This window comes from Cervus canadensis, chromosome 7 (genome assembly GCF_019320065.1).
Source record: "Cervus canadensis isolate Bull #8, Minnesota chromosome 7, ASM1932006v1, whole genome shotgun sequence".
NCBI lineage: Eukaryota > Metazoa > Chordata > Mammalia > Artiodactyla > Cervidae > Cervus > Cervus canadensis.
Window position 1 is genome coordinate 63,700,057 of NC_057392.1, and position 27,184 is coordinate 63,727,240.

Sequence of the window (27,184 nt, forward strand, 5' to 3'; positions counted from 1 at the left end):
CAAAGATCTCTCTATTGTCTTCAGAATTAAGTTTTTAAGATGAACTCGGAATTGAGTTTTCCATCATATTTTCCAAGTATTTATAATATCATGTGTATGTGTTTGAGAGTTAAAAAGGGAATGTCCTTTATAATCTCTTTGCTCAATTGCTCAATCGTGTCTGACTCTTTGTGCTCCCATGGATCACATGTAGCCCATCAGGCTTCTCTGACCATGGGATTTCCCAGGCAAGAATACTGGAGTGGGTTGCCATTCCTTCTCCAGGGGATCTTCCGAACCCAGGTTTGAACTCAGGTCTTCTGCATTGCAGGTAGCTTCTTTACTGCTGAGTCATCAGGGAAGCCAGAATAACTTTAGAACTAGTGAATCATAGGTTTTTGGACTACCTTGGGCTTATCAACTTAGAATGCAAGAGGTAGTGAAATATTTCTCATGGAATGGATTTTTTTTTTAAAGTTTTAGTTACACATTTGAAGTCCTGATTATACCCTATGGATTTATTTGTTTTTGAAAATTAAACTAAGAATTACAATGTTGCAGAATCTTTTCTATTTTATCAGGTTAGTTTCACTATTCATTCCACACATATGATTTGTAAAATTCTGCAATACCTAGAAAACCTTGATTATAAAAGGTTCTTATATATATAAAAGGTACTTAAATATAGATGAGAAAGATAGATGTTCTTCTTCTTCTTCTGATATTGATGTTAAATAAAAGATGGAATGTTTTTGTCTAAAACCAGTTCCTCATTTTCCTTCCCCCTCCCCACTCTAAACACAATGTGAATGGCAGTGTGAACAAAAGCTTCCTTTAAATCTGTTATTCAGTCCAAGTGTGTGTTAGGGAAAAAATTGTGTATAAAACCTAACAATAAAAAAGAGAATTGTAAATAGAAAAGTAAAGCATGTAGATGAGACAAATATTCTGTGCTATAATTTAAAAATCCCAATGGGGTATTCTTGTGAGAAAGAGAGACTACATACTCATTAATTTAAACATGAATTCTCAAAAGCAATATTCCAACATGTTAATTTGCCATGATAGATTTATCCATTGAAATCAGTCCACTAGTCTTGACCAGCAAGTAAGATCTTAATTTTAACAGTTCAATTGAAACGAAATAAAGATTTTCACACAAATATCTTAGTAACATAGACTTTCCTGGATTGTATTCAACCTTGTCAGTTCATAGGTAATGAAACTCCTGGTAAATGTTAGGTTCTCACACAGTAGCAGGGTCTTACATGGAAAAGGGCTCTGTTCATTTTCTATTAAATCACAGAAAGAGATTATAGAATTGGTTAATGAAAACAGCTTATTTTTTGGAAATCAGTTAAAAAATCTAAAGTTATGAGTATAAAGTAATAAAAGAAAAAATAGCTGCTGGGATTCCCCTCTTCTTTACAGTGATATGGTAGAAATACAAGGAAAATGCACAACATCCTTTAGTTAGGAAATCTGGTCCCTTCACTTGCTACAGGGCTCAGTTGAGAGTAAGGAAAGAAAAAATATTTTTGGCTGCAGCTTTAGTAAACAATGAATGACAAAAAATATTGCAGAAATATCAAGAGATTTGACAACTCTGAGCACAGATCTTGTCACATTGATATTGCCTGTATTCCTCCATGAAGCTTGGCAAATAAATAACTGAGCCCGATTTTGGCAGAAGGAGAGAAGGAAGTACTAGTTCCAGCATAGAACCAAGATTAAGAAAAAAACCCAACCAACAAAAAACAGTTGTTTCCTTTCCTGAATAATAAAGACATCATGTTTGCATATAGAACAGCTTTTGCATTATTGCTCTACGTATAAGAATATATTAAGGAACTCATAACAGACTACACATTACAAACTTAAGGTTCTTTGGTGAAGAATGAAAGAAAACAGTATTTGAGCTTTAAAGAAAATGATCTCATCCACTTTGATTTTATCTGTTGATCCGTTGGATCCTTTCACAGAGCAGGGAAAGATACTGCGTGAGTTTCACCATGGCAACAATTGCCACGCCCCCAGCCATCATACACGTTGGCCAAAAGAGCGAATGGAACAGCACGTTGGAACTGTAGAGTTTGGTTAGGATGACACTCTTCTGGTTTCCTTCCGGGTCAGAGTAGCAGGAGAAGTGTTGGTACTTCCTGAAGTTTTCCATGACAACATTCACCAGGGACATGGATTCTTCAAAATTTTTTCCACACTTAGGTATATAGGAACACTGTGGAAAATGAGATAAACTGTCACCAGAAAATACGGTGTGTGTGTGTGTGTGTGTGTGTGTGTGTGTGTGTGTGTGTGTGTGTGTGTGTGTGTGTGTGTATCTAGTACGAGGAGGAGTATAGAGGCCAGCTTAATGATCTGTGAAATAACCATGATTTTTTAAAAATACATATTCAAACTAGTGCCTCCAGAAACTAAGAACTCGCACACTGATTAAAACAGTGCTTTTAGGTATTTGACCAGGACGTACTTTGATAGCTTGTTCATATAGTTTAAATGTTGATTAAAATAAAATAACTCAAGTGGATTCATTTTGCCACAGCTAAGCATGGTGTTATTCTCCATTGAATATACTTTTCCACAGAATAGAGTGTCAACCTTTCATCATATCTGTCCACAACTGTCCATGTAATATCAAAAACTGCCAGATCTCTCAGGGAAAGTAGTTTACTCTTGTCTTTTTTGGCTTGGCTTGATTATTTTTAGTCAAATTACCTTGGCCAAGAAGACAGCTATACCCCTGATGAGTTGCTAAAAACGAATCTTGGAAAGTGTAGGGATATTGAATAGTTGAAGACCTGTGATAAATGGTTCATGCCTAGTTAGCACTGACAAAGTAACTTTTTTCATAAAGCAAGGAAAAATAAAGCAGAATTAATTCAATTTACTCTTAAACTAGCACTCATCTGAGAATTTAAAATATCTTTTCTTTGATCTTTTCACCTGTTATCATTCTTGCTGTCTCTCTTCTATATGCCTATCTTTTTTTCCTACCTACTTACATCCTTTGATTTCTTTCTTTGTATCTCTCTTTTCCTTTCCTGCCCTGTCCCCTTCCGATGATATTTCCCCCTCTATTCCCTCTTCCTGTTCTTTCTCCTTCTCCTCTCTCTCCCTCTTCTCTGGGTACAGATGGAATTAAGGAACTTTGTAGTTTTTCTTCTTATTTATAGATATGTTTTTGCATATATTCTCCTAAATTAAAAAGCATACTGAGTGAAATAAGTCAGACAGGGAAGGACAAATATTGTATGATATTGCTTATATGTGGAATCTGAAAAATGGTATAAATGAACTGATTTATAAAACAGAAGTAGAGTTACAGATGTAGGAAACCATCTTATGATTATCAGGGAGGAAGAAGGAGGGAAATAAATTGGGAGATTGGGACTGAAATATATAAACTACTATATAGAAAACAGATAACTTATAAGGACCTACTAGGGAACTCTACTCAATACTCTATGATGTATATGGGAAAAGAACCTTAAAAAAGAGTAGATATATGTATAACTCATTCACTTTATCATACAACAGAAAGTAATACAGCAGTGTAAATCAACTATACTCCAATTAAAAAAAAAAAGTCTCTGAGGAGATGAAATCTCTGTGACCCTCCTCCTTGGTCTGTAAATGAGCAGTGAAAAAACTGATATAACAATGAATCTATTTTTTTAAAAAGTTAGGGAAAAAGTGATTTAAGTCACTTCTCTGGGAGATATGTGGGCCTTGGTTAAGTCTTTACCCTCTTTACGGTAAAAAAGGGTTTTTATTGCCTCCCAATAGGAAAAAAATTCCTATTCCTTGTTACACACATTATCAAATGATTAATTTAATTGATTTATCTGAATTAAGATGGTTAGTGACAAGATTGCTGATAAACTGGTGTTTTCATGTGAATTAGAAAACTATGCTGAATCATCAAAACACATATTCTCTGTTGAAAAATTGTCATACTACACTGACTTCATGAAAAAAGCCTATGTATCTTACTAATACTGCCGGTTTATAAGATCTGATTTGAATATTGACACCCATGACTTTTACAGTGTCACTGGCTCTCCTAGGATTGTACAGTACCATACACAAGTCATGGGACTGTATAAGGAGACACAGATGAGGTGAGCTGTTGGTGAACTTCGAGGGACACTGATGGAAGTTTTGGGGCAGGATTCTGGAATTCCAGACACCAATTTAGACTTGTATATTTCACAGAAAGGAAATATAAAAGAAATGGCATGAGTTTTGCTAATGGAGTATGTTTGGATGACTCTTTTCCCTATTTTAGTGGGTATCATGGCACCTCAATTTTTTTTTTTTTTACTGTGCAATAATGATTGGATCACTTCTCTATAAACATCAGGAAGATTCTGCAATTAGTTAAGAAAGGAGGATGCGCATACTGATATTGATTGTAAACAAGGCTTAATGTTCTCATACAAGGGCTGGTTGATACTTTCAGATTTAATCAGCTAAGAATAAATGTGAGTACACTCATAAATGTGAGTACTGCAGAGACCTGGTACTAGCACAACATTAAGGGTCTGAAAGTGTCCCCAAGAAAGCAGAATTTCTCAGCGAGTTATAACTTAGTATGAAAATTGGCCTATGACTGCCATGAAACAAATTTTCTACCAGTTGGATGCTTTCTGGATCAAAAGGGTTTAAAGTAATAAGGGGATACCTTTATATTTTTCCTTCTTCAGAGCTGCCCAGATCATGTCTACAATTTTTTTTAATGCTTTGATTCGGAAAGCATTAAAAAAATTTACAGACATTTATGGTTGAATTAAAAATGAGCCACTTTAGCATATAAATGCATCAGGCTTCTTTATATTTTGGTGCCAGGAGAGTTTATAGTAGTAGTTTTAGTGGCTAACAGTACTAAGTTATTGAAATGATCTCAATAAAAATGGCATTCCATTAAAAATAGAGTTTTTTCATTTCTTATGCTCTTGTGAATTGATTTGACTTTAAAATTTTTTTTGGATAAATGTTTATCAGCCAATGACAATAGTTTAGTCACCACATAAGATTCTTCCAGATACAATGAGATATAAATTACTTTTGAGACCATTTAACAAGGCTGTAATACAGAAGTTGCTTTATTAAAGTTTGAAGCCATCAGGGTCTCAAATGCACATGTGTGGACTAGCTGGATGAGGCGTGTCCCATATGGTTGGATGTGGGCCCATTGGCCAGCAGCACTTAGAAATGTAGCTCCACGTTACTAGTGGAGAAAAGATGCCTCTGCTCTTGTGCTTTTAGCTTTTTCTAACCATGCCACCCTCCACCTTTCAACACACATAAACTGCCTCCCACTAGACTAATATTATCCCTGAAAATTCCACCATGTGTCAGTCATTCATTTGCTTTTATTATTGGTGAGACCTTCTTTTGTGCTTGTGAATGTATGAGGTAGTGTAACAAGCCCCTGATATGTCATCGGAAGATCTGGTTACTGTGTTACTGTGTTTCTATAACCAAGTTACTTGGCTTGTTGAGTCCTCACAATCAACTTCTTTATCTATATAATGTGGTTGTATTATATATATAATATATATAAATGCTATTAATTAATGTTATATATAATTAATTAATGTTATATATAAATAATTATTATATATATTGATGCCAGGAGCCTTCCTGGCAGGGGTGTGTGAGGGTGTGTGAATATGCATAAAGTCTCAAGAAGTTTTTACTAATAAAATTTTATTGAAATGTCCCATTTGTCTGTATGATCTATAAAGTCTTTAACCACATGCCCCATACTAAAGTGCAAAAACTTTAAGGATGGTGAAATGACTAGCTATATGGTTTTCACAGGAATAGACTTGTTTGATAACTCTTGTCATGTGTTCCTTGTTTTTGTGTCCAAAGAGATCTGACATTATGCTAAACCCTACATTAGGATTCTAGATTTCTGCTTCAAAGTATAGCCATGTGTTTGTTTCTAAGACTGGTATGAATTTGGGGTAAGGATTTAGTGATCTTATGATTTCATCATTTTATGTGATTAGTTTAGAGTATGTAGAATGCATTTCAACAAATGAAAATTTGAGTTGAGTGATTTACACTTAGTTGGAAAAATGTAATATAGATTGAAAAGATAAAAATCCTTGAGGTTTTAAATCATTCTTTTTTGATGGAATGTGTTGTCTAGGAAAAATTTTATTTTAGAGTGCATGATATAGAACACAAAGGAACATAGGAACAATAGTTTTAGGTACATAAGACACTTGCAGAATACACAGAAGAACTGTACTAAAAAAATCTTCATGACACAGATAATCACGATGGTGTGATCACTCACCTAGAGCCAGACATCCTGGAATGTGAAGTCAAGTGGGCCTTAGGAAGCATCACTATGAACAAAGCTAGTGGAGGTGATGGAATTCCAGTTGAGCTATTTCAAATCCTAAAGGATGATGCTGTGAAAGTGCTGCACTCAATATGCCAGCAAATTTGGAAAACTCAGCCACTGCTGAGTTTTTCCAGCCACAGGACTGGAAAAGGTCAGTTTTCATTTCCAATCCCAAAGAAAGGCAATGCCAAAGAATGCTCAAACTACCGCACAATTGCACTCATCTCACATGCTAGTAAAGTAATGCTCAAAATTCTCCAAGCCAGGCTTCAACAATACATGAACTGGGAAATTCCAGATGTTCAAGCTGGATTTAGAAAAGGCAGAGGAACCAGAGATCAAATTGCCAAGATCATTGGATCATTGAAAGCTAGAGTGTTTCAGAAAAACTTCTATTTCTGCTTTATTGACTATGCCAAAGCCTTTGACTGTGTGGATCACAGCAAACTGGAAAATTCTTCAAGAGATGGGAATACCAGACCACATGATCTGCCTCTTGAGAAATCTGTATGCAGGTCAGGAAGCAACAGTTAGAACTGGACATGGAACAGCAGACTGGTTCCAAATAGGGAAAGGAGTACATCAAGGCTGTATATCGTCACCCTGCTTATTTAACTTATATGCAGAATACATCATGAGAAATGCTGAACTGGATGAAACACAAGCTGGAATCAAGATAGCTGGGAGAAATATCAATGACCTCAGATATGTAGATGACACCACATTTATGGCAGAAAGCGAAGAACTAAGGAACTTCTTGATGAAAGTGAAAGAGCAGAGTGAAAATGTTGCCTTAAAATTCAACATTCAGAAAACTAAAATCATAGCATCTTGTCCCATCACTTCATTACATAAAGATGGGGAAACAATGGAAACAGTGACAGACTTTATTTTTTGGGCTCCAAAATCACCGCAGATGTTTGAATGACTGCAGCAATGAAAATAAAAGATGCTTGCTCCTTGGAAGAAAAGTTATGACCAACCTAGACAGCATATTAGAAAGCAGAGACATTTCTTTGCCAACAAAGGTCCATCTAGTCAAAGATACGGTTTTTCCAGTAGTTATGTATAGATGTGAAAATTGGACTATAAAAAAAGCTGAGCACCGAAGAATTGATGCTTTTGAACTGTGGTGTTAGAGAAGACTCTTGAGAGTCCTTTGAACTGCAAGGAGGTCCAACCATTCCATCCTAAAGGAAATCAATCCTGAATATTCACTGGAAGGACTGATGTTGAAGCTGAAACTCCAATAGTTTGGCCACCTGATGTAAAGAACTGACTCATTTGAAAAGACCCTGTTGCTAGGAGAGATTGAAGGTGGGAGGAGAAGGGGACGACAGAGGATGAGATGGTTGGATGGCATCACCGACTCAATGGGCATGAGTTGAGTAAACTCCTGGAGTTTGTGATAGACAGGGAGGCCTGGCATGCTGCCATCCAAGGGGTCACAAAGAGTCAGACATGACTGAGTGACTGAACTGAACTGAAGACACTTTCACACCACTTAAAATTTGTTTATATATATATATATTTCTTTCTTTTTCTTTTTTCCTTTAACATGGCTATAGGCCTTTCTTTTGTGCCTAACATATGACTATAGAGGGGCTTCCCTGGTGGCTCATATGGTAAAGAAGCTGCATGCAATTGCATGAGACCTGGGTTCGATCCCTGGGACGGGAAGATACCCTGGAGAAGGGAATGGATTCCCACTCTGGTATTCTAGCCTGGAGAATTCGATGGAAATAGGAGCCTATTGGGCTATAGTCCATGGGATTGCAAAGAGTTGGAGACAACTGAGCAACAAAAACTATGACTATAGAAGTCTACTGAAACTCTGAGGCAGTCATTCAGGGGAAGATTTAGACTTATATCTTTCTTCTCCATCCTGAATTCTGTTAATAAACTTTTGTGCTTTCCCCAATCTCTTAAATTCTCTTTAGTATTGAAAATACAGAGATGGCCCCACAGCATGAGGCCCCACAGCCTCTCCCAGCTGAGGAAACCTGGGTCCTGTCACCTTCTTCTGACCATCCTTTCCCTTCCAACAAAGATCCAGCAACTGCATCTTCTTTCCAGTTCTTTGGAAAAGAACCAAAAGTTTTTGTTTCTTAGCCTCCCTTCCAGAATCTTTCACATGGATAGAGTTATTTTTATTCTTCTGATGTACAGAAGTTTTGAGAGAGTACCTGTTGGGTGTTTGCTTAGACATGCTTCACTAGGCAAGTGTGAAGCAAAAAGTGATAGGCCTTCAACCCAAAAATAAAAGCCATGGGGATAAGTGCGGGCAGTAGGAGGGGGATGTTTGGCTGGATAACCTCACTGGCCAGCCTCCTTTTCCTTATGACAGTAGGAAGGGAGCTGTCAATTCTCAAGATCACCTCAGGGAAAGGGTATGTCCTCCATTTGTTCTTTTATTAAAAAGGCAGTGTCTTATTTCAGAGAGGAGTTAAGTTTAATGAAATCTAATGAATACTTTTGAGTACCTCTAAAGTACCAGGTTGTGTGCTGGGCATAGGCATGAAAAACATAAACAATTTGAAACAGATCATTAGAGAGAAATAGGACAAAGGCAGGAGGGATGAAATGGGACAGCAATGAGGCTGAAAAGGCTCTCAGTAAAAACTCTAGACTTCACAGAAAGTGACATGAAAGTGAAAGTCATTCAGTCGTGTCTGACTCTTTTTGACCCCATGGACTGTAGCCCACCAGGCTCCTTTTTCCATCAAATTCTCCAGGCAAGAATACTGGAGTTGGTAGCCATTCCCTTCTACAAGGGATCTTCATGACCCAGGGATTGAACCTGGGTTTCCTGCATTGCAGGCAGATTCTTTACCCTCTGAGCCACTAAGGGAGACCCTACACTTCACAGAGGTGGGCCACAAATTTGCTTCAGAACTCTGTGGTATCTAGGGCATGCTTGTTCACAATGCCTATGAGATATAAACAAAAGCATTTCTCATGTGAAACATAAATATTCTTGGTTCTTAAGTCAAATAGGACTTCTTCAGTGTCCTCAAAGAATGAGTGTTGTATACATGTTTATTAAGCATACATGGTGTGCCAGGCTTTATGTTCTGTGCTGGAGAAGGGGACATAATCCCTACGTTAAAAGGGTGTAGAGATGCCCAACTGTCTGTCTTGGAGCACTCTGGCCCACAGGGATATTCTGAACTTTTGAGTTCTTTGAACTCTAGTGATGGACAGAGGAGATGAGAGAGTAAACTGGGATGTTATTTTCATTCCCGCTTAAGACTTCCTGCTCCTTACCATCACTTTTAAAAAAGTGAATCTCACAAAATCTAGTTTAAACTTTAAGTTTGCACTTGTAGTATCTGCTTGATTTTGGCAAGTGGGACTGTTGGAAATGTTTCGTAGAGGAGAGGAAAACAGTATTCACAGTCTGCTATGTGATAGGGTTTCCTGCAGCATCGAGACACAGGTCCCTCAAGAGAGGTTTTCCTTTTCTGTGTTTCCCAGAGCTTTCACATTTGTTATGGCATTTCTGCTTGATGTGGGGTAGAGGGGAAGCTTAAAAGACCCAGGAAACCCACTAATGAAAAAGGAGCCATGTGGAGCCTCAGGATTAGTCAGTAACCACAGTAGATTGAACCAGGGAGCGCTCTGGTCCCTGATGTGTCCAATTAGGCCTTGAGAAAGTCAGATATAAAATCTGACCTTACCCTTCACCCTGGGTCCTCTTTCTCAGCAATGGAAAGAATTAGGTTCATTTTCCAGCTTTTTGTTCTTGATGCTCAGTGCAAGCTGTTTGGGGGAACATTCTTCCCTCTATTTCTGTGCCACAATTCACTTTTGGTGAGTAGTGACTAAACTTTGTCAATCACAGAATCATTTCTCAATCTATGGTCCACAGGCAGCTTCAGTGAATATCCAATAAATATTCCTAAGTTTAAGTTCCCAATTATGGGGATGTTGTATGTCAAATTTCCGGGCACATTTCCCCCCTCTCTTTTCATGGTGCACTTCTGTCTAATATTCATTCTGTGTAAACTGGTGTTAAATATACAATTTTGTCCCCATGGAACACAGATAGTTCTATTCCTTGCTCATGGCCTTTTACTTGATCCTAAGCACCTCTTGACATATGATGGGATGGCGTGGATTCTCACCTATTCACTAAAATATGGCATTAGAAGGGTAAATATTTCATAGAATTTATAATTTTTAAAGCTCTTATCTTTACTCTCTCAAGAGAATGTGCTGTTTTGCTTTTTAAGAAATATCATGTTGAGATAAAGAGATTTAGTTTTAATTTAGACCTAAGTTGTGAATGTGTGACTTTGGGAAAATTATTTCATTTTCTGAGTTCAGCTTGATTTTGTGAAGTGGTGATAGTAGTGGTACCTAATATGTGGGATTGCTGCTGCATTTAACAAGTGAGTTCATATAAAATATTTAGCCTTATACAGTGCCTGGCATGTTGTGAGCTCTTGATAAAATAGGACTATTATTACTTTAGGAGTAGGGTTTTAGTCAGGATTAAACGAGATGATTTTTGTAAAGTTCTTAGCATAGTGCTGGCACATAGTATATCATAGACACTTAATAAATGTGGGTCCCTCTTTTTCTCTCATTTAGATTCTCAACCTCACTTTATTTTCTTCCCTTTTATCCTTATCCTACTAAATGTTGTGTAGAGGAGCTCAGTGCTTACAAGCTTTGATTAAAATTTTAGAATCTCCCAGCATTCAAGATAAAAGCTAAACAAAATAAAAAGCAGTGGTTCTGCCACTCTTTGGAGACTGTTTTAGTTGTCACACATGGAGGAGGAGGATGCTAGTCTTCTAGCGGGTAAAAGCCAGGAATGCTGCTAAACATCCTACAACCTACAAATCAGGTCTCCACCCCTTCTCTCAGAGACAGCAAAGTAATATTCCACTCCAGATGCTAATAGTCCTGAGATTGAGAAATTCTGGTCCAAATAGGTACACTCTCTGCATGTGGGGAAACCAGAAAGCTTCAGAGTGGGTGACAAAATGAGGGGTGATGTTGAGTTTGGAGCTTTAAATAATTGGCTAATTCATACAAGTTAATCTCCACTCAGAATAGCTGGCTTCCTTATTATAATTATATTATATACGTATATATATATATGTATAAAATATGGTATTGTGCTTGTGTGTGTGCTAAGTTGCTTCTGTCGTGTCTGACTCTTTGTGACCCTATGGACCCTAGAGTAGCCCTCCAGGCTCCTCTGTCCATGGGATTTCCCAGGCAAGAATACTGGAGTGGGTTGCTGTTTCCTTCTCCATGGGATCTTCCTGACCCAGGGATAGAATCCCCATCTCTTACCGTCTCCTGCATTGGCAGATGGATGGATTCTTTACCACTAGTGCCACCTGGGAAGCCCATATAGTATTATACTACATATCAAAAATGGATATATTTTCTTGTTTTGTACAAAAATTCATTTGAAATATTCTCTTAAACCAGATGGGGACTTTGGGGGATCCCTGGTAAAGTAAACAAAGTTTTAACCCCTCAAACAAGATCAGCATTGAGAAGTTTAACGACCACAGTGAATCAATACTCAGCCACTGTTTATGATCCCAGTGACACCTTGTTGCCAGGAGAGGCAGGGGCCCTTGAACCTACTTGCAGCTCCTAGAGATTGTTAGTTAGTCAGTTGCTCCACCAGAGCATGCCAGCCTATCAGCTTAAGCAGCTTCAGTTGTACTAGTGACAAGAGGTTGGTCACTGGGTTTAAAAGCTAAAGAAAAAGAATATATGAGAGAGTGTGAAAATTTAAAAATAAAATCCTTTTGAATCTCATTCTGTAAAGAAGCAGGAAGCTTGACTGACATCTCTTTGCCTCCTGTTGTCTCAAATCAAACATTTTCAGTAGTGTGCCTTACGTGTCAGTAAAACCATGCCCATTCGTTGGTAACTATAGGAAAGGTTACTATTTTTGGTGAGCTTGGGGAATAGTTATAGGAAGGAGAGGTGAAGATAGAGAATATTTTAATTTTCTCCCCAGGAATATTTTGTATGTTTCTCATGCTGCCTTAAGATCATGGCTTAGTGACCTTTTGACATGGTAATAACTGTATTTTCAATGCATGTATTATGCTTCTAATTAAAGGCAGAGGACAGCTAACCAGAGAGTGAAGAATCACTGGGCCAAGAAGGTGAGCCTACTGTTTGGTGTTACCTTCCCCCTTGGAGTGTCTGTTGATTCTGAAAGGGGCTGAGATCCCAGAAGGCTGGATGGAATTTTTGATAGCCTTGTAGAGCTAGGGGCAGGAATTGTCATTACAGCCTATCAAACGTGGGCCCATATTCACTTTGGGTCAGGACACTTCAAGGCTGCATCCTAGGAGTGATGGTCAACCTGAAGAAGATAGGTCCTCACAGGGACTTCAGCTCAAACGTCAGTTTACGTAGTCAGAATGAGGTGATCATGATTTGTACCTAGGGGCCTTGCAGAAGCAAATGGAAATAAGTTTTGGAAAAGATGACATCGTGACACCAAACTAAGCTTAAAATTGTTTTTATAACTATTTTTCTAGATATGATGTCTGATATCTAATGAGAAATAGCCATACATTACAATGCAGCATGAAAACAGTCAAGAAACAAAAAATAGAAGAGGCCCATAGGGTCTTCAGATTTCCTGAAGTCATCAAAATAAACTTTAAAATAACTACAATTTTACGTTTTATGTTGAAGAATTTAAAAGACAAAAATTAGAATATTGCAGAAAACTAGAAAGTATAAAATAAGATTGGAATGGGTATTCTAGAAATGAAAAATACAGTAAGAGAAATTAAGAGCTCAATGGAGTATGGGTTTAATGATAGATTTGTCAGAGCTGAGGAAAGAATTGCAAATAAGAAGTTAGGTCAATATCTAGAAAGAAGCACAGAGAGACAAAAGGAGGGAAAATACTAAAGAGGGAGATATACAGGGGATACAATGAGAATGCCTAACATGGTCCATTGGAGTCTAAAAAGGAGAAGCAGGAAAGAATGAGAGCAGAGGAAATATTTGATGAAATAATGACTGAAGACCCCCTAAAATTGTCAAAGAACCTCAAGGAACAGCAGGAGAGGCCCTTGGAACACTAAGCAGGCAAGATAGAAATAAATGTTCACTTTGGCACATAGTAGTAGTTCAACTGTGAAGAATTAAAGAAAATAATCTTTAAAGCAGACCAAGATTACCTTCAAAGAAGTAGCAATTAGACTGAGAGCTGATTTCCAAATAGTTATAATTCTTACCAGAAGACAATGGAGTGTTTTCAATGTACAGAAACAAAAAAAACAGCCAACTTAGAATTATATACTCAATGAATAGACACTTTGAGAATGAAAAGAAAATATTTTCAGACAAATGAATACTTTCAGAGATTCCTTTAGAGAAGATATTGTACTAAATATTAAAGAATGTTCTTCAGGAAGTAGAAAAAAATGATCCAGATAGAAGACCAAAGATAAAAGAAGGAATGAAGAATAAGGAGATGGAAAATGATGGGGACACATCTAAATAAATAACTACTATACACAAAAGCAATATAATGTCTACATGGGCTTAAAGTACATATAGAATAAAAATGATAATATGTAACTTGAGAAGAGAATAAAAGAAGGTAAAATGTTTTAATATCCTTGATTAGTCAATATTTCAAGTTGTAATGACTAGTTAAACACTAAAAGAACAGTAACAGAGCAGATAACTTCCAAGAAAATAGAGGGGAAAATGGAATCACAAAAATAATCCAGTGAGGAAAGGGTGGTCTTTTCATAAATGGACTTGGGCAAATGATTGTCCATATGAATAAAAAGAAAATCTAGAAACTTGACTCTTGCATGAAAATCAATTCCAGGCAGATTGTACTCAAAATGTGAAAGAAAAAAAAAATAACATTTCTAGAAGATAATTTGGGAGAATTGGCTTCATGACTTCTGGATAGGTAAAGACTTCTCAAATAGACAGCAGGACAGTCAAACAATTGAAAAAAAGAAAGAAAAAGAAAGAAAGAAAGAGGAAGAGAAAGAAGAAAGAAAGGAAAAAAGAAAAGAAAAATAAATATTGACAAGGACAAGAATTTGGTTGCACTAAAACTAGAAACTTCTTTCATTCAAATACATCATTAAGAGAGTGAAAAGATGACATTTCACATCCAGAGAAGATATTTGCAATACAACAATCAGGGAAGGTTTGCATCTAAATTTAAAGAATTCCTATAATAAATGCTAAGAAGAAACAATCCAATGGAGTCAATTCAATAGAAAACAAGAGACTTGAACAGACACTATACAAAAAACAGACACTATTCAAAATGCCAATAAATGAATGAAAAGCTACTTGATAGCATTAGTCACCAGAACTTCAAGGTTCTGATTTCCTGCAGTGCCGGACATGTTTTATTTCTTTGCTTTCATAGTAGTTATGTAAAGGATCTCTTTAGGTGCTTAAGCTGCACTTTTTCATTTTTTGCATGTCTCACAGTTAAAAACAAGGTAAATAAACTAAACAATGACCTAGTATCATGCTTACAGCAGACAAAATACTGGTTCTAAAATCTTAACGGAGATTTTCTATAAGTTTCACTCCCAGTTTACAGCTTACATATTGCATTCACAGGGCTGTACTAATAAAACATCAAGACAAGAAAATGGAAATATGTCTCAGTTTTTCATGTCTATTCAATTTTGGCCAATTTTCAATTTCTTGGAGACTTGAGAGTTTTATAAGTATCCATAATTACAGGTCAGTTTTGATTTAAAAACTTGACTTGAGGGATCTTGAAACACACACATTTTGTGGGAGAACTAGCTATGTATATTTGTAGAATAGGATTAAGATTGGTATTGTTTGTGTGTTCTTTTCCACAAATGAAAGGAAATCAGAGCAGACCTTGTGTCTTCAGAGATATTTGCAAGAATATTTTAATTCTTGCAAATTCTTGCAAAGATATTAAGTTAAGTTAATGTAACCAAAAGGCAAGGGTTTCCTTATTTGTGTTAATATATCAGAAAGCAAATCCTACGTTCTAGTATCAAGCTCCACAGCTATTGAGTTTTTTCAAGACATATAATCTGTATCATTTAACTGCTGATAATTGTAGAGTTTTTACAAGAAAGACTAGAGTGAGAGATGTATCCTGATGACGAGGGCCAATTGTCCTATTAGAGAATGGCATCAGGTTGTCTTGGCATATGAAAGTCCTCTGGCCATCTAAATTGCTGCCATAAATAAAAAACTCAATGTATTTAACTTAAAATTCATAATGGCAGGTTGATTCTGCTGACACTTTGTTGGTTATCCCAGACCTTTTAAATGCAAATTTTATTTGCAGCTTTAATGCAGTGATACTAAACATTTAACAGGTGCACTTTGAATATATTAGTGCTGGAAAATTCAGCCATGATGAACCTGACGTTTATGAAGAAATAGACACAGGCACACATGCTGTGACCATGGGTTGAAGGTCTTGCCTGAGCTTTGCTGGGCACGCTCTGTAATCTGTTCTTATGCTCACAATGACCTTGCAAGATGGTCATTGTTATTACCTTTTTAGAGAAGAAGATACTGGGGCTCAGAGAGGTTAAGTTATAGCTCCGAGACCATAGAACTAAGTGACAATGACCTTGTAAAGGCAAAATACACTTTAACCCCATGGTTCCCAGGTATATGACAAATACCTGTTGGGTTTTTTTTTTTTTTTGCTTATATAACTCAGATTAAGCTGCACATTTGCTTTGAAAAATTTAATCTATTTGTGTATCAATAAGGATATGGTGTTTACCCTTCTAAATGGAAGAAAAGGCTAAATCTTCACTGCTACAAAATGGGGACTGATTTGACCACGACTTGCACAGAAAATAAATGTTTCTCAAGCAAGAGTCAAGGTGTGCAATGAACTCTGTGACTGGATGAGGCAGGGTCTACTTTGTAGTGGCATGTTTGCTTTGAAATGCTGGCACAGAGGAACTACAGACAGAGATGAATTGGTGTGGAGCTACATGAGGGCGAACGAGATGCAGTGTGTGCCAAGCTCCTACCTTCTGATTGATTTTTATTGTCTCTTCTGTGTGGTAGAGAAGGAGCTTTTCACCGGAAGAAGTCAGGTTAACATACACCTGTAGGCAGGGGTACTGAGAGAGTTTCCAGCAGTCCGGACCACAGCTGAAGGAGCAGTTAAATGTTTCTGTGATGGACGCATTCAGCAAGGTGCACTGAGCCTCCTCGGTCCATACACTACATAGAGAGGAGAAGAGTAAGCACAGATGCCAAGGACGCAGAAACTGGAAGCAGAGGAGATCATTTGTCAGTTCCTTGACCTGAAGAATCTTCCAAGTCTATAATACAACCTACTTGTAACGTGTATGCCTTTGCATAGAGCAGCTTTGTTAAAGTGAAAGTTGCTCAGTCATGTCCAACTCTTTGCGACCCGATGGACTATACAGTCCATAGAATTGTCCAGGTCAGAATCTGGAGTGGGTAGCCTTTTCCTTCTCCAGAGGACCTTCCCAACCCAGGGATCGAACCCAGGTCTCCCACATTGCAGGCAGATTCTTTACCAGCTGAGCCACAAGCTAACTGCTATATAAACATAAGATAAACTTTGCCTGGAATCTAAGAACTTTTCCAATGATTTCTATCAAATGTAGTATCATCTTTTCCAATGCTTGATTTAAATTAGATTTTTTTCCTTATAAAATTCACCAGTAAGGGTAAGGTAGCATCTTTTTATATCAGAGCCTGTACCCACCCTTCATTTCTACGTTGTAACCTGCTTCCTGTCATGCCTTGGTCCTCACCTCACAATCTCTGCCTACTTTGCAGGCAGAGAAGGGGAGGAGAGATGATGAAAGAGTGGAGGGGCTTAAGGTCTGGTGTGATAGGTGAAAGGACAATGATGCATTTCTTTAAGGTCTTCCTAAAAATGGAGAAAAGATAACTTTACCTTTTGATTATACCAAGAGCCATCAGTTATTGTACCCTTTTCATTCTAATTGATGCTTTACATACATTGTCTTTTTTTGTTTTATATGTTGGGTATGAAATTCTTTTAAAGGTGAGTGAATTGACGGTCAGAGAAGTCAAATGCATGCAAAGACACATAGCTAGTAGGTGGTGGAAATTGTGACTCCACCCAGTCTTGTATTTCTCTAAAGCCCAGGCTCATTGTGGGGTACTGCACTGCTTCCCCACAGTGGAAAAGAGGCTATTATATGAGATTAAAGGATTCCTATCCATGTCCTGAGACCTGTTAGTTAGAAAGATTAAACAAACAAACAAAGAAAACCCCTCGAGCTGCCCATTGGACAGCTTTTCATTCTAAAATATTTATAATTTTATGATCAAGAGTAATATTTGTGATTAGGAAGTAATGTACCTAGAGTCGATGTTTCACTTCTGGATATAAACTGATTACCAGAGTGATTAGAAAATAGCACGTTTCTTTGCAGATTAATAGCTCTTCTTTTGCTGGATGTGTGTTAATAGGGCCCCCTTTCCATGTCCAATTTTGTACAGAGCCAGGATTCAAGCCCTGACTCCCTCTGGTGTGGCATATTTTCTGGGGGCTTGAGTGGTCAGATTTTGCTTATACAAGGAAGGAAAAAAAGTCTTAGATGATGCTAAGCATTTGTAAGTATTGGAAAGTGGTTTTGGAATCAGTGGACTCTGCAGCCTGAGGCATCCGTGCTTTCATTGAGGAGTAGAGCTGAAAGCATCAGGGAGGCAGAGTAGAGAGGCCATAAGTGGGAAAGATGATGCCTTAATTTTAGCAAATTACTGTGTTTCAACTAGATTTTGCTTCTAAAATGAAAGTATTAATTTAAGTGGGGAAATGAATGCCACAAAATGGTTTGATTCTCTTTTGGATTGAAACCTCAGTTTTTCATGTTGAAAGGGCCTCATTTCTTTAAACTGAAGCGTCATGAGACTTTCTTGATTAGTTAAAGCAATGCTGGGCTTTCCCATGCTCAGAGTGTCCAATATGGACAACAGCTAGAAACGCTGGGGCGTGTCATGGCTTTCTAAGGGGGAACACACTTGCCAACAAAGTGTTTGTCTTTGTATCTATGTGGTAAACCCAGGGCAAATACTTAAATAAGAAAAGTTCAAAACCTGTTATTTTAGAAAGTGCAAAGAGCACCAGATTTGAGCTCCTTGTGATAATGTAGAGGGGTGGGGTGGGGTAGGAGGTAGGAGGGAGATTTAAGAGAGAGGGGATGTATGTATACCTATGGCTGATTCATGGTAATATATGGCAGAAACCAGCACAATATTGTAAAGCAATTAGCCTCCAATTAAAACTAAATAATTAATTTTTAAAAAGTGCATAGCAGTGTTTTTCAGCCTGTTAGAATCACCTGGGGAACTTTAAAAGTTACTGGTGACTGGGTCCCACTCCAGACCAATTAAATCTGACATTATGGAATGATGGTGGTGGGGCCTGGGTGTCAATATTTTAAAAAGATTTTCAGGAAGTTGAAATGTGCAGCTGAGAACTGCTAGTGTGTGGGGTGATGGAAGAGAGGGCTGTGGAGGAAAAGGAACGCGGGTGGAGAATGGACAGAGGTGTTAAGAGCCAAGAACAGGGATTCTGAAATTAACAGGATATAGGTTTGGATCTTGGCTCTTCCTGCCAAATACTAAAGCTGGCTCACAAGTAAAGAATCGGCCTGCTGACGCTAGAGACATGGGTTTGGTCCCTGGGTCAGGACTATCCTCTGGAGAAGGAAATGACCATCCACTCCAGTATTCTAGCCTGAGAAATCCCATGGACAGAGGAACCTGGCGGGCTCCAGTCCATGGGGTTGCAAGAACTGGACATGACTTAGTGACTGAACAACAACAACAATGACACTGCTTATTAGATCTTTCTTGAACCTCAATGTTGCTAATTTTATGAGAATATATATACTTACCTTATAGAACAGTTGTGAAAATTAAAAAAGTGATGTACGGCAAGTCCCTGGCACATAGTAGGTGGTTTGCACATAGAGCTATTTTTATCATCGTTATTAGATAACATCATTGACAGTAGTATGTGCCAGGCACTGCTTCAAGTGCTTCATAGCAAAGAAAGTAAAAAAGAGGACCTCGGAATTGCTAAGCTGTGTGGGAAGATGGAGAAGGAAGACAGAAGACAGCATCCCAAGCACCCAGGGGTGTTACCTCTGCATGTATGAGCGCAGGAGTGTGATTCCCAGCAGAAAGTACATCATGATGGAGCACACCATCATGGCCAGTCCCAGGAGAATGGCCCGGTCCTCTCCTGCTTTCAGTGCTGTGACAGTTTTCCTTTTGTCCAGGAGGTCGTGGTCCCTGATTTTTTGGTAAATATTTCTGAGGTTGAAAATAATACAGTTTTACATGAAGTTCACAGTCAGTCAGTACAGCCCTAAAGAATAAGTCTCTGCTCAGGCCTTCCCAAGGCAGAGGGTCGAGAGGGACCCTCCAAACCTGCCTGAGTGCAGTTGGACCCCAGCACAAGACCACTGCATCGCAACACATTCCCACACCCAACCCTGAACAGAAACAAGTCTCCCATCTTTACTTGGGGTGTATGTCTAGCTGTCAATACTTTTTCTTTTTTTCTAAGTCTGAAGAAAGAAAGCAATGCCCTCAGTTGTTTATATAATGCTTTGGCTTTGTTTCCTTTGCTAACCCCCAGCTGATCATCACTGATCTTTCTATAGCCCCTAGTACCTAATGGAGCATTAATTCAAATAAATGGCAACATATATCAGGAAACTATCAACTTAATGTTTTACTTTCCCTCAGTAGTAATAGACAGAATTTATTCTGGTTAACATTCTTAAGCGTAGGGTTGCTTAGAGCTCTGTTGACTTGAGATTTGTGGAGACGTCCAGTGGTGACCCAGCCTTCTTTTCTTGTATGGTAAACATTTGAGCAAGTTTACAAAAATGTCAGTCAGATCAAGGCCAGAATCCAAAACTTTGGATAGTTTTATTACTATCTGTAAAATTTTTCAATGATTAAAAAAACAAAACAAAACAGATTGGAGTCACTGTCCCCTAGTTCAAAACCTGATTTCATGGCTTACTGTGTGAGCTCTACAACTTCCTTATTCTGTCTAATTCCTAGTTCCTTGAAAAGTGGATATAATGTGTAACTACACTGTTATGGTTAAATGAGATGACATAAGTAGGTGGAGAATGACTGACTTGAAGTATTTAACAAATGTTCCCATTTAAAAATGGTGTGGGGAGCTATAGCTTTATGACATGGGCATCAGAACATCCAAAGTTGCTGTTCTTCTCCAAAGAATTCCTATAAGACAGAATGGCAAAGGAGTGAATAATGTAAAAAGCTTCTTAGTGGAGGGTTGAATTTGAAACTAGGTCTGAAGGAGAAGGCAGAAAAGAAGTGAAAAATTGCTGGAAGTGCTGGCTGGTGGGAGAGAGATGTGAGAAGTATGGGCAGGAAGGCAGGGATTGTGGGAAAGTGGGAGACCAAGGAGCCATGAGGATCTTCTCCAGTTTCTGTTTTGAGAAGGGAGCTTTGGATTTTAGGGTGTAGGACTGAGTTTGGTGGGGAAGTGGCCAGTTTTCAGGGCCCGGGAACAGAGAGGAGGACAGATAGAATGATGAAAATGAAGGAAAAAAACTCTTATGCCATTTTTGTTTTAATCTTCAGACAAAAAGTCAACATGCATGAGACAGACTTCAGATTTTCCTTTGAAATTTTCATGACAAGTCACTCTCATTGCTTGAAAAAGAACTAGAATCCAACGTGGAACTTTGCAGAGGAGGAAAGAGATATCTGTTATTTGTATAATTGTATGTATATTTGGGGCTTCTATTCCGCTTCATGCTCCAGGATGGCCTTACTGGTTTTAACAGCAGGCATACATTCTGGGGGGCATGTTCATTCTGGGCTGGTGGTTAAGATATTTTGATCCCCTACAGAAGGGTGAGAGCACACACATAGCATATTTCCAAAAGTTTTTAAGGAAGAATATATATTAATCTTCTTTGGTGGCTTAGATAGTAAACAATCTGCCTGCAATGCAGGAGACCTGGGTTTGATCCCTGGGTCAGGAAGATCCCCTGGAGAAGGAAATGGCAACCCACCCAAGTATTCTTGCCTGGAGAATCCCACGGCCAGAGGAGCCTGGTTTGCTACAGTGCATGGGGTGGCAAAGAGTCAGACACGATTGAGTGACTAACACACACACACATTAATCTGGTTACTGGAGTAAAACATTAACCAATTAGCTTATTGTCATTTTTATTTAAAAGTTTTCTTCATGATATAGTTTATACAAATTTTTTCCTTGAGGAGTGGGTCCTTTGTAGTAGGAGAATCACAGCTGAATAGAGGCCTTTGTTCCTCATCTTTTTATGGCCATGCCTTCCTGGCTCCTCCCTACTCTCAGTCACTCTTGGCCATTCTTTCTCCTCATCAGTAGGATGAGGAAGAAGCTCTGAGAGCCTGTCATTTTCATTACTCTCCAGCTCCCAAGCCCAGTGCTTCTGGACAAGCTGGTTTGCCCTGTCTTTGACTTCCACAGACTGGCCACTGCCCATTCCCTAAGTTTCCCCATTCTTTTCTGAGATTTTATTTGGAAAATATAAGATTTATATGAAAGCTCTTAAACTTTGTCCTCTATGAACCTGAATAAAAAAAAAAAAATCAGTGCCCATTCATCTAAAGCCAGACTTCAAAACAAGAAAAGGCAGTTTGAGTGGCTTCAAAGACCTGCTGTAAAATAATAAACTGATGTTACTTCCCTGTTGTTATTTATCAACATGTATTTAATTCTAATGACTATATTGAGATTTGAATTCCCTGCAGGTGGAAGCCAGAAAGGAGGGAGCACAGTCTCAGATACAGAATAGTATGCTGTTACACTGCATTACTTATGGCAGTCTATACCCATAAAAAGATGCAGAGTAATCAGTCAGTTCTGTCACTAGAACAAGAAGCATATAAAACTGATTCAAGTGGGTAATTTAAAAACAAATCACAATTTTTGGAAATAGTTAACAAATGTTCTTCACATGCTTTGGAATGTGTAGAGAAGAGGGAAAATGATTGGTTTCCACGCAGGCTAAACACATCTGGGAAATCAGGATATTACTCAGCAAAATGAAATTGGGTGAGTGAGATGGGACATCCTCATGAAATTCATCAGTAAGTGATAATTGAATTAATGGATAAGTTAAAGGATGAATGAATGATTTGAAGGAATAGAAAATACATAGTCCACAAACTTATTTTGAGTGCTAGTTATCTGTAGTTACTCGGCATGTGGCCCCTACCCAATAGGAAGACCGACATGAAAAAAAATCAACATAGGGTAGTAAACTCAGTGCCAGAGTCATTCACAGAGTGAGTGTAGAATAATTTTCCCAGCCTGAGGGATGAGGACAGGGAGCAAGGATTGAGGTCAGGGAAGCCTTGCTGGAGGAGAAATGCCTTAAACAGAATATTCAAGATTAAATCAGAGTTAACCTAATGAGACATGGAGTCAAGGGCATTTCAGACAGAAGAAGTCTCATGAACAAAGGATGGAGATTTATAACTTCATGCTGACTATCAGAAACCATACCAGTTTTACTATTAGTAGGATGAGTGTGGGACAGCAAAATGGGGCAAGTAATTTTGGAAAGGTGGTAGGTTATGAAGAGCTTTTGTAGCTCATTTAAGGAGCTTGGTTTTTACCCTTTAGTTAATGGGAAGCTGGCAGAGGGTGACATGATCAGAACTGAGTTTCAGAATGATCACTCTGGCTGAAGAGTGGAGATTAGATTAAAGACAGAACCAGACTTAAATCAGAAAGAAGCATTAGGGGATTGTTACTGTGGTGCTGGCAAAGGATGATGAGGGCACGAAGTAGGAATCATGTGGGAGAGATGGAGAGAAAAGGATATATGGAGAAATATCTAGGAGATAAAACTTTAGGACTTGGTGACTGATGAAATATAGGGGATGGCCAGGAAGTGAAAAAAAGGGTAGAGTTTAGATTTATGATCAAGACCTTGGCTTGAATGACTGGGGAAATGGTAGAGGGTGTTACAGCAGGGGTCCTCATTTCCCTATTCTTCAGGCTTCCAAAGAGGGGACTTTTGCTGCCTTGGCTAAGAAGGGAGAGGCTGATTGTTCATTTATAGATTTTCTCCCTGACAGACATAGTGTCCTGAGTTCAGGTGAGGAGTGACTGATCTGATTGGTGAGATAGATCAGATCCTGACTGTCAGAGGCCCTGTCTACCTTTTGTTAGTTTGAAGATCACTGTTTATATGTGGCACAATCTTTTCCCTATCTTTTTGCACTTGCCTTTGTTCAGGCCTGGTATAAGCAGCCTTCTATAAGCCCCAGGTTGGGGAGGGAGTGTCCACCGTCTGAGACTAAGTGGGTTAGTGAGGTGCCCCTCCCAAGCCAAATTGTCTTCAAAGCTGGGGGAAGGAACATGATGTTATATTTTGGGTGTCAGACCTACACATCATGCTTCATACAAGGAAGCCTTGTACATTGGGGGTTACTCTGCCACTATGGGGGCTTCCCAGGAGGCTCAGCAGTAAAGAATCTGCCTACAATGAAGGAGCTGCAGGAGACATGGGTTTGATCCCTGGGTCGGGAAGATCCCCTGGAGAAGGGAATGGCAACCCACTCCACTACTCTTGCCTGGAGAATGCCATGGACAGAGGAGGCTGGTGGGCTACAGTCCACAGGGTTGTACAGAGTTGCACACGACTGAAGTGACTTAGCACACACGCACACACTGCCTAGCAGGGTGGATAATTCATCTCTCTTTGATCCTTTGTGTCTATTCTCTGTGAATCTACTTACAAGGGGGTGGGGGGAGAAATAAGAGAAGGTTAGTATAGTTCACTGAACCTCTAAGGAGGACCTCTAAGGAGGAATGATGAGTATGGGGCACAACTACAAAATCAGTTTCAAAAATGAGGGATATGCAACAGTAGGTACAGAGCAGGAATTTGAATTTGTTAGTCTGAAGGAGATCTAGCCTTGGTATGTCCTGGAAAGGCAGTATGTTTAAGCTCTGTTGGAGCAGTTGTGGCTTCATGGTTCACCATGAATCAATATGGTGGATACAAAGCAACACTTAAACATGTTTGCAACAACGAATAGTACATATGTGCAGTCTTTTCTACATATACATGGAGCATCCTGCCCAAATCCTTTTGGAGAATGTGAGTTATTCATAAAACTACAAGGCAAATTCAAGTATAACAAAATATTTTACATACAAATTTTGATTGTCCAATAAAGCTATATTTTTACCCCAAGCAATAGTCAACACAATACGATTTTATTTCAAGTTCCTCATTTGACTAGAAGCTTAAAGTTTGATATTATTCCTATGATTCATAAGCAAATTATTTATGAGACTGTGCATCTACAAACACGGACATAAAATGTGAAATGTGCAAAAATTTTTTTCTCATTGGGCTTACCCATTTAAATTCAGATTACCTTGGTCTTTAGCCTGCAGGAAGAAAACTTCAGGTTAAGGCAGGGTAAAGGTCATTTATTAATTCATTTGTTTACTCATTGTCAACATTTTGGTCTTCATAAGATGAAACATGCTCTGCCAAGTTCTGGGGATACAAAGTGAATAAGATGTCCTGAGGGAGTTGGGTGAGACACAATCGTTACAATGCATCTTAAGGAGACTTATTATAGTGAGGACAGAAAGGAAGGAAGTCAATATGCTAGGGGCCAGTTTGATGAAGTTTCAGTTACTGAATGGCTAATATACCAAGATTAGGCCATTTGCCAGTTTATTGAAGGATCACTTTGCTAAATGAATAATTTGCCCACTTAATCACAGATTTGAAAAAGACTTATTTTAATGAGCATTGTTTTAAGTATAGTAAATTAATATGAATATATTTTCTTATGAATATTTTTAAATGATATTTTAAAAGTACATTCAATTATATTCTTCTTATGAATATGTTCTTTTCAACAGTATTTTAAGATCTGTTTGATTTTTTTTTTAAAGCTAAGTAAGTTTCCTAGGGAGGTTTAGTCTCTTTATAAACATATTCTTATGAATATATTCATAGATGTATCTTTTTGAATCTGTGTATGAATATATTCTTCTAATAGATAGAGCGAAAATTCAGCATTTCACTTGGGAACCTTTCCATTTATAATGATTTTTTTCAAGTCCTTTTTAGAGTCATTTGCTGTTTTGCTAACATCTTAGCATCACTGAGATTCTTGTGGCAAGTTTCACATTGACTACTTTGACAGATTTGGCAACTTTATCAATTAACAAAAATTTGTTTCTTTTAACTATTCATAAGAGTACAGTCATTGATTTTGGTGGAAATTTTTAATACCTTTTTGAAGTTTCTGTTGTTTTATTTGTACAGTTTTATTTTGTCCTTTGTAAAAGACCCTGATGCTGGGAAAGATTGAGGGCAAGAGGAGAAGGGGAAGACAGAGGATGAGATGATTGGATGTTATCACTGACTCAATGGATATGAGTTTGAGCAAACTCCAGGAGACAGTGAAGGACTGGGAAGCCTGGTGTGCTGCAGTTCATGGGGTTACAAAGGGTTGGACACAACGTAGCAACTGAACAAAAACAGTTTTGTCCTTATAACAAAATGTTTATTTGTCTCTGCTCTTGTCCTGTTATTGAAACAGGAGGGATCTGGATAAGGCTGGTGGGACCCTCTGCTGGGGGTAAAATGAAGAGCAGAATCAGCATAATGCAGTGGAACTTGCTGATCCTAGAGAGAGGGAAACCCAGGGGCAGAGAGGAAAGGAAACAAAGAACGCAGTGGGCAGTAGGGCATGGCTGGGGTGGGGCAAGGGGAGGAAGACCAGAGACCTGGGAGCCTGGAGGCAGAGGGTGTCTGGAACAGAGAGGGAAGGGCAGAGAGACACAGAGGCCGAGGGACAATGATCGCAGAGACTGAGAGATAGAGGGTCTGAAGGCCCCAAATCTGGATTCCCTGAAGTCTTTTTGGTCCCTGCTAATTCATAGAACTGTGTTTTTTTGTACATAACTAAATTTGATAAATTCACCAAAAAGGTCAATTTGCAAATGGATTAATATTTGGCAAAATGGCTATCATTGTACTGGGCATTCCTTGAACTGGGCAATTGGTGGATTGGTGATGGATTTATTGACTCAGGACTCTGATTTATGAGCATAAACGGTTTTAATTTATGTTTAATAAAACCAGTGTGGCCATGACTTTGTTTAAGTGGTGATGTTTAAAGGGTCCAGTAGGAAACTGGATTAAGTTTCCAATGAGCAAACAATTGATTAAGTGAATAGTATCCAGACAGAATGTGAGAGAATAGGGTAGCTGAATGTGGTTGGATTCCAGCATCCAGTGGGTGGAGGATGGCAGGTAGTGAGCTCATTAGATAAGCAGGGTTCAGAGATAAAGGGTCTTATGTGTCTTCTGAAGTGAGAGGAGCCATTAGAAGAATTTAAGCAAGAAAGTGATATAATTAGGTTGCACTTTAGAACAAGGGTCCCCAACCTCTAGGCTGCAGACCTGTACCTGCTGTCAGATCAACAGTGACATTAGATTAGAAATAAAGTGTACAGTAATTGTAATGCACTTGAATTATCCCTAAACCATCCCCACCTTCCCAGTCCTTGGAGAAATTGTCTTCCAAGAGACCAGTCTCTGGTGCCAAAGAGGTTGGGATCTGCTTCTTTAGAAAGATGCCTCATGTTTGTGTGGTTGACTTGTTTGGGATGGTTTATACCTGGAGGCTAAGAGACTGGTTCTGAAACTCTCCCAGCATTTCTGATGTTAGATAAAGAGGAGCTGAAAAAAAAAAGAGGTGGTAGAGGAGATGAAAGTTTAGATCCAGACA

General features: G+C 38.5%; 1 protein-coding gene across 4 annotated transcripts in view; it reads right to left on the reverse strand.

Annotated features, from left to right (window-relative positions):
- Positions 1-440: 440 nt before the first annotated feature.
- Positions 441-27,184, reverse strand: part of KCNMB2 (potassium calcium-activated channel subfamily M regulatory beta subunit 2) — a 287,468-nt gene continuing 260,724 nt past the window's right edge. For all 4 annotated transcript variants that reach the window (XM_043473689.1, XM_043473690.1, XM_043473688.1 and 1 more), the window contains 3 exons: positions 19,514-19,684; positions 16,387-16,582; positions 441-2,215 (listed from right to left, as the gene is read on the reverse strand). In XM_043473689.1, the coding sequence (XP_043329624.1) occupies positions 1,931-2,215; positions 16,387-16,582; positions 19,514-19,684 (652 nt within the window). In that variant the 3' untranslated portion in view covers positions 441-1,930. The remainder of the gene's footprint in view (positions 2,216-16,386; positions 16,583-19,513; positions 19,685-27,184) is intronic.